The sequence below is a fragment of the Bradysia coprophila genome, unplaced genomic scaffold, assembly GCF_014529535.1.
Source record: "Bradysia coprophila strain Holo2 unplaced genomic scaffold, BU_Bcop_v1 contig_94, whole genome shotgun sequence".
Lineage (NCBI taxonomy): Eukaryota > Metazoa > Arthropoda > Insecta > Diptera > Sciaridae > Bradysia > Bradysia coprophila.
The window spans coordinates 839,001-848,438 of NW_023504022.1; the positions used below are offsets into that span (position 1 = coordinate 839,001).

General features: G+C 39.5%; 1 protein-coding gene across 1 annotated transcript; it reads left to right on the plus strand.

The window, feature by feature from the left end:
* Positions 1 to 683: 683 nt before the first annotated feature.
* LOC119085532 (prolyl 4-hydroxylase subunit alpha-2-like) lies at positions 684 to 7,526 on the plus strand. Its single transcript, XM_037195947.1, has 12 exons — positions 684 to 845; positions 2,649 to 2,940; positions 3,011 to 3,192; positions 4,130 to 4,248; positions 4,413 to 4,622; positions 5,617 to 5,808; positions 5,871 to 6,066; positions 6,130 to 6,314; positions 6,373 to 6,444; positions 7,104 to 7,242; positions 7,333 to 7,359; positions 7,425 to 7,526. The coding sequence occupies exons 2-12, from the start codon at positions 2,711 to 2,713 to the stop codon at positions 7,493 to 7,495; spliced, it is 1,623 nt and encodes a 540-aa protein (XP_037051842.1). The 5' UTR covers positions 684 to 845; positions 2,649 to 2,710; the 3' UTR covers positions 7,496 to 7,526.
* The last annotated feature ends 1,912 nt before the right edge of the window (positions 7,527 to 9,438 follow it).

A 9,438-nucleotide genomic window follows, 5' to 3' on the forward strand; every position in this document is an offset into this window, starting at 1 on the left:
GATTCCAGATATCCTTGTTTGGGGTCATTGGAGTTAAGGGGGAGAAGTCAAAAAGTTGCTGTAAATATGCTCTGCCGTCCTCAAAAAATATTTAGTAGTGGACTTGTGTCACGCCCGTTTACTAACGTGCGGGCATGATCCAAAGTCACTAAAAAAATTTGGTTGTAGAGGACTTGCGTCACGCCCGCTTACTAACGTGTGGGCAAGATATTTAATCAAACTTACGGACCATCCTGTAATTTCTATAACGAGTTTTGTTAGATCTTCACAAATAAAATCGAAATCTACGTAGCTCACCGTGAAATGCCCCACATATATACTCTGCTGGTAATCGTAATGCGTAAAAGAAAGTGTACAAGAAAGACCTCATCAGCTGTGCTCGCTGTAAATAATGATGATGATCGACCAGAAGAAATGTTAATGGATTTGCATTCATACTGTAGAAGATGGGCCGTTATTTACACACCGCATGCATTTTGATGTATTCTCAACTTCCGTCTTTCTTTTTGTTTCGCTTTTCTTCAATGTAAGGTAACCGAAAGCATTATACGTCTCACATGCAGCAGAATGTATACCGCTGTACATCTATATCTTCTTACTGTTGCGGTGTATACGTCTCTCGTTCTAACTCGTTAATTCATTGTGTGAACGTCTTCACCTTGAACAGAATTCGGTTTTTACCATCGAATTGGTGCTTTCAGTATCCATAAAATGGTCAGAGTATGACGATCTTCGCGTTACGTAACTTGCGGATATCACTGTGCGATCGTTCATAAACATTTTTAATTGTTACCTTGAGTGAATGAAGAGTGTAATTGGACGAGGAACCAAGTGTTGTTGAAGAAGTAATTTTTGTGAATCGACACACATCTTGTTTTGGTATTCTGTTCGCGTTTTTGGTGCGAACTTCATTGACTATTTACTTATGACGAGTTCACACTGTCAACCGATACATTTCCATTGATCGCAACCAATTAATATTTAATGGACATGCTGGGTGACTATTTCTCATAATGTCGCAGGCTGGCATGAATAGCATACACCTAACTGGTTCTGTTCCATTTTTGTGATTGGAGACGTGGTATTTTGTGTATCCAAAGGAGTAGTGAATTTGGCGAGAGAACGTCGATTGTTACGGTTAATGTTTTGTAGTGGAGAGTTATGTTGTCAATTATATATTAGAACTGAAGCTACGCTGAGCGCTACCTCCATTTAATTCGAAACAAGAGAAAAGTCGGTTCAAGGTGGCAATCAAGTCTCTTGGAGTGACAAATGTTAGTGGCCGAAGTATAATCATGACATGTGTATAGGAATAATTCATTGTAGTACAGTTCGGTACGGTTCGAAAAAAACGCCGTATCATATCAGGGAATCAGGGGTATACTATATCTAGTGGTGCTAATCTAGCGTTATGTAGATTTTGACAGATTTACTGTCACATTTGCAAAACGTCGAACTCGAATCGCTGAGGAAGGATGAAACCTTTTGTGGTTGCTCAGAGATGCTAGATCACTAAGAGAAAAAAATGTCCGTCTGACCGTCGCCACTTTACATTGAGCAAACAGGGCCGTAGCCAGACTCCGAATTCAGGAGGGGCACAAGAGGTGCAGCGACAAAAAAAATATTTGGGAAAAACTAAACTAAAAGTAATTCTATGAGGTGCAGCCCTCGGCTGGCTACGGGAGTGTAAGAAACCGATTTTGAATTTTTCTCTCGTTTTCGTTTAAAAAGATAAGCAAAATCGGTCGAGAAGGTTCAGAAGGCTGGTAATGGTTTTTCGCATTGGATATTATCTTGACTGAAACTGGTTTTAATCATGGATAAAGAAAGCAAGAAAGCCACTGACCACACCAATCAGGGATTCTCAGTCAGAAGGTTTTAAGGTTTTCCGACTATCTGCAACACAAAACATTTAGTAAGTGTAAATGTCAGTGGATCGTGAGGTAGGGCCGTAAAAATGAGAGGCCCATAGTGTTTTTTGCATATCGCAAAAACGTCGAGTAAAATCAAACACTTTCGGACAATGGGTCAATGGAGTTAAGTTATAGCTCATTTAATTCGTCTGTCAATTCTAGACAAGTCGTATCTTTTCCTTTTTCGATGTGTTGTCAACTTTCGGTGTGATTGGCTCAAAAGTAACCTCATGTCAGCGGGTCATGAAAATGATTTTTCGATTATAACTCAACTCAAGATCATATCTTTTTAAAATGTTGAAAGTTTATAGGAATTAGCACCACTGTAAGACCTACAGATAGATTATGATCAACGATCAGTACATGTGCACTTTCGGGTCTTAGTGACCGTTCATAAATGACGTCCGCTGTTAGGGTGGTCAAGAAAACGTGACTGCCCCCAACAAAATTGGGTCAAATTTGAACATTAGAGTAGGGGCTCTAAAACTGACTGTACGTCAGTTATTAATGGCCTCTTGTGAACTAAAACGTGGTGTATTTTCCCCCTGAGCTGCAGGCTTCCAGTGAGACCTTTCTGCGGAACTGACTGACGGGTGTCAGAGCTGACACGTCTGCCCACCGACCAAGCCCTGTAGAATAACCCTTGAAATAAGTGCTGAGAACTGATTCACTACTGTTTGCAATATTAGTGCACACACCCTTAACATGGTGACTCTACATTTTTGCTATTTTAAGGTAGGATCAATGGAAATTTCAGAATAAATTAAAGGAAACAAGTGAAAAATCAGTGGACGAAAATGTTGAATTCGATAACTACTGTGATTGTGATCTGTGTATCACAAATTGTTTGTTCGACACCATTATCATCGCCTGCGAACACTGCTGTTCCAGAGATTGAAGAACCCCCAGCGCCTTACTCATTGTCATCCACATACTTAACTTACCTGGCGAAAGTCGAACAAGAAGTATACAAGGAAATTAAACAATACGCAGGGGATTTGCAAGAAAGATTGCAGCTAGCGCAAGCGTAATGAACACTCCTGAAGATTTTAATGTCTGTCCCGAAAATCACTAACCATCAACAATACCTTCCTCAGATATTTAAAAGACTACGAGGACAGTACACTGAAGGGAACCAACCACTTACCGAAAAATGCAGATCCATGGCAAAGGGCAGGTGAAGCAACAACTCATCCGCTAATGGCGTACAGAATGGTGCGGAGATTTTCCAAAGAATTCCAAAATTTTGTTCTGAACCTGGACCAGGTGCTTGAAAACAGTAAGATTTTTTGCAATACATTAAGCCGGTGTCTAACTCGGAAGGTCAAAGTATAAACACTCAAGGTAGTCGAAGCCTCCACAGAATAAGAAAAATTACGGGATCAAATTTATGTACTCGCGTTGTTTTGTTTAGCGTATAATATTGTAGCAGTTTAACAATTAATTTAACAACAACAGTTGTAATAGTTTAACAATGAACCCAGGTTGGTGGTCTCTTCATGACTTTCTCGATTTGTTTTTGTTCACAGTGAGACAAATCCCGCAATTCGATCGGTCTAGCCAGTCTATCCGGTTTAGCCAGTCTATCCGGTTTCGCCAGTCTATCCGGTTTCGCCAGTCTATCCGGTTTAGCCAGTCTATCCGGTTTAGCCAGTCTATACGGTTTAGCCAGTCTATACGGTTTAGCCAGTCTATCCGGTTGGTTTAGCCAGTCTATTCGGTTTAGCCAGTCTATACGGTTTAGTCAGTCTATACGGTTTAGCCAGTCTATCCGGTTGGTTTAGCCAGTCTATCCGGTTGGTTTAGCCAGTCTATACGGTTGGTTTAGCCAGTCTATCCGGTTGGTTTAGCCAGTCTATCCGGTTGGTTTAGCCAGTCTATCCGGTTGGTTTAGCCAGTCTATCCAATTGGTTTAGCCAGTCTATCCGGTTGGTTTAGCCAGTCTATCCGGTTGGTTTAGCCAGTCTATCCGGTTGGTTTAGCCAGTCTATCCGGTTGGTTTAGCCAGTCTATCCGGTTGGTTTAGCCAGTCTATCCGGTTGGTTTAGCCAGTCTATCCGGTTGGTTTAGCCAGTCTATACGGTTTAGTCAGTCTATACGGTTGGTTTAGCCAGTCTATACGTTTTAGCCAAACTATACGGTTTAGCCAGTCTATCCGGTCTAGCCAGTCCATCCAGTATGGTCAGTTTAACAATCAATAAATTTCACCTGTACAGAAATGGTTCAACGGCTCAAAGATCAAGGACTGCACAATTGGCCAGGCGAAACGGATCTCGTGGAAGCTACGGATGCTCTTCTGCGACTGCATTATGTCTACGACATGGACATTGAGCAGGTATTTTTACCTTCACTTTGATTATGATTCGTTAGATGTGCACATGAACAAAAATGTAAAACTAGTCTACCAAACGTGGCTTTCCTCTTTGCCTCTCCATTTGGAGTGTTGTCCTAAACACGAAACATTGGCACAAGATTTATTTTTGTTTTCATTTAACACAGTTTGCGAATGGAAATATTGGAGGTGTCGCAACTAACGTGGGACTAACAACAGCACAAATTTTCGAGGTTGCTGAGTACACCATTGACTACGGTTATCACACATTAGCTTTCGATTGGCTCAACGTGGCAGAGTCAAAGATGAAGAATGAAAACTGCACAGCAATTAGCCAGACTCAAATTGATAGGGCGTACGCGAGAAATATACAGTTGGTAAATCGGATTGAAGTTTAAACTGTTAGGCTGAGCTGAATTCACAGTCACTTCGTTTTGGTTGGAAGATGTGTTTAGACTATTGAAAAGAGACGGGTTTTACGTAAACAGAGTGACTGTGAGCTCAACCTTAGGATTGGATAGAAACCGTATAAATTGCAACAGTTGATTTCGATACCGTGGGTATTCCGTTGTCGCCGACAACTTATTGGAAGATAAGTCAGTAAAGCGTGCTTTCTTTCTATTTTCTATTGAGTTTGACTGTGTAACAAAAGAAAAATTTGAATTACGTCTGTTTGCGTTGATATGTGTAGCAAGAGCAACTTTAATGGAAAAGAATTCCATACAAACGTTACATTCCTTGTATCACCTGAATAATGTCAAAATTTCAGAAGGGAACCCATCAATATCTGAAAAATCCGTCAAAATCCTGAAGTTTTAGAACTAAAAGTTGGTGGACCCATGAGGAGTGAGGCAATTGTTGGAAACTGCCACCTCAATAGAAGTGAACCCAAAAAACAAGCAAAAGTCCACATTATCCTAGAATTCTACAGGTGGTGGCAAGGAAAGAGAAACACTTTTTAGACATTCTTTCTGATTTGACCTCCTCATTACTGCTCCTACCCGACCAAGGCTGTGCGGAACATACTCATGGGAAGTAAATGAGGTGGGAACAATTTCAGTCTTCGTTCAATGACATTTCGGAATTTTAAGAACAAACTTATTCCGAAAAAGTGATTTCTCCACGTTTCAGAATACAAATCTGCAATAAATCCCTCTATACAAATCTGCAATAAATACTTTTGAGAATCGCCCACTCCTACCCACGCAACTCCCACAAACAAAGTCTACGACAAAAAAGTTTTTACTTTAATACTGGTCATCTTGTCCTGTCACTTGCATATTTTATGAATTTTTCACTTGTACAAAAGCGACTGTTGCAATTTATTGTCTGTCTGCTTTTCCAGATGTTTTTGATCCAAACGTATTTCAGCACGACAATGAGTACGTGCACAATGCTGAAATGCAACACTTGTTCATCTTTAATGAAAAGCTGAAAGACTCGACCAATCCGCTTCGAATGCGAGACGTAAAAATTAATTATTTCACTAAAAACCTAGACGACACTGCAATGCAAGCCGGACATTACAAATTTCTTGCAATGTGCAATGGAATCCATTTACAAGTAAATTTTGATTTCTATAAAATAATTCTTCAAAATTGACTACCAGTAACGGACTTCCTTAGGATGCTAAAGTAAAATCAAAATTGAAATGCTGGTTGGACACTCAACGCAATCCCTACTTTACCATCAATCCATTGAAAATAGAATTATTACAAGAAGAGCCGCCGTTGCTTCAAATCTACGATGTGATCAGTGATAAGTGGATCGCGGACTTGAAAAAGACCGCAACACCATCGCTTCGCCGTCCTCCACCCGTTGGTAATCCGTTGAGTAAATCCGAATCATATGCAATCTCATTCGATTTCTTACAATTTCAAAAAGCCGCCGGTGCCACACCAAGATCGGCTGCATATGCCTGGCTTCGAGATGAACACATCCCGAACACACCGCTGTCTAGGAGAATCGAACTAATTACCGGTCTAAACGTACGAGGAATGGCGGCATCTGACGCCCTGCAAATCGCTTCCTACTCCTTCGGGGGTCATGTATCGACACATTACGATTCGGTAAGTGGTTCTCGGAGAGTTTCATTCCACCAATAATCCTACAATTTAACCGATTTAGTTGGCGGCTACAGATCCAAATGATCCTGTCATAGCGGCAAAAGGGGATCGCGTTACTACATTCCTTATTTATGTAAGTTTTCCATTTTTATCACTTTTATTAGTCTCTATGCGGATATCACAGTGGTCGTCTGGTATGTGTTTCAAAACCAATGTTGTTGTTGCACCTCTAACGTTGAGCTGAAGCCTGAGCTACAACATCTTGCAAAACAACAAATTTATAATGAAGTTGCACATCCAATTTTGGTGTGTAAATGTTGAGAACATGTACGCTAACGTTCAGTTTTTTTTTGTCGTATCAGCATCTGTAACCAAATACTTTCTGTGTGTATAAAGACCCCATAACACCTTGCATAACATTATAATTGGAGTTTGAACTTGTTAGGGTTGATATCAATTTCTTAGGCCTGCCTGATTACAACTTCTTAGGCTTGTGGTGCCTCGCATCACAGTGGGCAATTAAATCATTTGTAATCAAGTTGCCTTTGCAAGGCCCTTTATAAGGCTTCGCTTTGTTTGAAATAAATTAGAACATTCCCAGGTGTTGCTGGAAACACATTTATGTGTTTATGTATGTAGAGCTTAGATCTTCATAGGCCTGATATCAACTTGTTAGGTCCGATATCAACTTCGTCTGTGAGAGTTATTTATGTGATTGTTCCCGCAGCTCCGTGTTTCCTAAATTGTTTTAAATCTTTTAAATGATTTGTTCGTTATCTTTCGACTAAATAGCTAAACGACGTTGAACAAGGAGGACTCACACCGTTTCCAATACTTGGTACTTTTGTAAAGCCTGTCAAAGCATCTGCAGTGCTTTGGTACAATGCTCTGAAAAATGGATCAATCGATTCGAGAATGTTGCATGGTGCCTGTAAGTACATTTCAGTTCCATATTTTTGTCTGGAATATTTTCTATCATTTTGCCAATTGTTAAGCAAATTAATTTTTAAATTTTATTCAGGTCCTGTCATAATGGGTCATAAATGGAGTAAGTCGATGCCTTCCTGATTTCGATCAAAGAATTAAAAACAAAAATTTCTTCCTTTTCATTAGTTGCTACAAAGTGGACTCATCTAAACGAAAATATGTGGACACGACCGTGCGACTTAAATTCGTCTCTGTAATATTGTGAAAAATAAATTTTCTGCTGAAAACCATTCACCAACAAATTGGTTTTTTGTGTCTTGTTCTCAATTTTAGAGAAATTCTATGTCAGCCGCGTTGCACAAATGTATCTTTTAGCTTCTGGAACTGCTAGTTTGTTCTGTAAAACCTTCCTGAGATTCGAAAACTATGTTGCGAAACTATGATATTTGCCCGAAGCCTGGAAAAGTTTGTAATCTGGGTCAATACGTATCTCTCTATGCCACTAAAAGCAGTGGTAAGCATAGATAATGAAAGCTACTGACCACACCAATTAACTGGGTTTTATGGACCACTCAACCGTTTGTTACAGGTGGAATTCGAAACAGAGGTGTACACGGTGGTCCCGAACAAGAAAGAAGTTTTATGAAAATGTAGCCAAAAAATGATTAGGGTTCTGGATGGAGCGACCCCTCAGGACCTTTAATCAGTTACTCTAAGTTGTTGGTGTGCTTCTTCCCCATAGACCTTTTTCACATTTTCGGGCAAGCATTCTCTTCCATACTATGGGTAAGTAGTTCCGATAAAACTACAAAAAATGAAAATATACCAACCCTATGTTCAATATGAGAAGCTCATATGTATGCTGAGATATCAGCTTTGTTGCCGGGTATTAAGAAGGTGGATGAGTCTACCCTTGAGTTGTTAGGCTCGCCGGTGTTTGAGACAGGTTTAGAGAGGATGTTTTCGTCTAAGGTTGAATCAATCAAATTGATGTGTGATCGATTGAAGTTGATTGACGTACATCCTGCTTTGTGTGTTTTTAGGAAATTTTTGAGCAGTTGTAGGTTCAGTTATTTGATGCGTGCTTCTAGAGCTTACTTGCTTCCATATGAGCTGAGGTCTGTTGACGAAGTTTTTAGTCAACATTGGAGTCGATTACTAATAATAGGGTAGAAGGCCTTTCTTGGGATCAAGCGTCGCTTCCCTTATCTTTCGGGGGTATGGGTATTAGGAAAGTTGAGGATTTAGCATTACCAGCCTACTTGTCATCAGTTTTTTCTTCATCAGATTTGTGTGACGTGATTCTTCGAAAGTTTGATTTACGAATAATTGATGAAGAGATTGTACAATTAATTAATTAAATCCTCAAGAATTCGTTCCAGAAAACGATACTCTTAAAAAGGAACAAAAGAATTGGGACATTCCGAAGATCAAAAATCAATTTAATGAATTGTTTGAAAATGGTGACCTGAAAACTCGTGCCAGACTACTTGCATCATCGACCAAAGAATCATCAAAGTGGTTGCAAGTGATCCCATCGAGTCAATTAGGATTACTACTGGATAACAGAAAAAGAAGAAAAGTGAATGTCAATTTTTTCAATTTGCTCTGGTTGATAAGCTCAATTAACCAATTTTTTGCCACTAGTGATTAACTAAACTGTTTCAAAATGTTAATGAATATATGCTGCTTGCCGGATTGTTGAAGTACTGATTATTTAGTTCGATACATTTCTGTGAATTGTTTTACAAGTTTGCGTCTGTGTACATAACCCCAAATTGTGTCCACACGGTAAGCTCTAAATTGGACCATAGTAACGAGGATGTTCTTCTTTTTCTTCTAGGACTGAAATTAACAGCTACTGTAATATCAAACGGAAAACCATTTTTGTTTTTGCTACTCGTAAGACCATTCTGTAAGATCAAACTGCTATATGAAATCAGATTGTGAAGGTGAACGTATTTAATTGTAAGACCAAAACGTAAGACCAAAATTTTATAGAATCGTTCACAGGATTTTCTGTTAAAATATCACTTGAACTTGATGTATGAAGTCTTATACCGGAGGAGTCTGATTTTTCAGTATTGAGTCCTAACATGGAATTTCATAAAGGTGTCAGAGTGTACTATCAAAATGTGCGTGGATTGAGGACTAAGACCGATGTGTTTCTTTCGAATGTATTGAGTAGGGACCTTGATGT

Coding starts and splice junctions, on each gene's coding strand:
- LOC119085532 (XM_037195947.1), top strand. CDS start 2,711: ATGTTGAATTCGATAACTACTGTGATTGTGATCTGTGTATCACAAATT. Junction 3,193..4,129: donor GGACCAGGTGCTTGAAAACA/GTAAGATTTTTT, acceptor TCACCTGTACAG/AAATGGTTCAACGGCTCAAA. Junction 4,623..5,616: donor ACGCGAGAAATATACAGTTG/GTAAATCGGATT, acceptor AACGTATTTCAG/CACGACAATGAGTACGTGCA.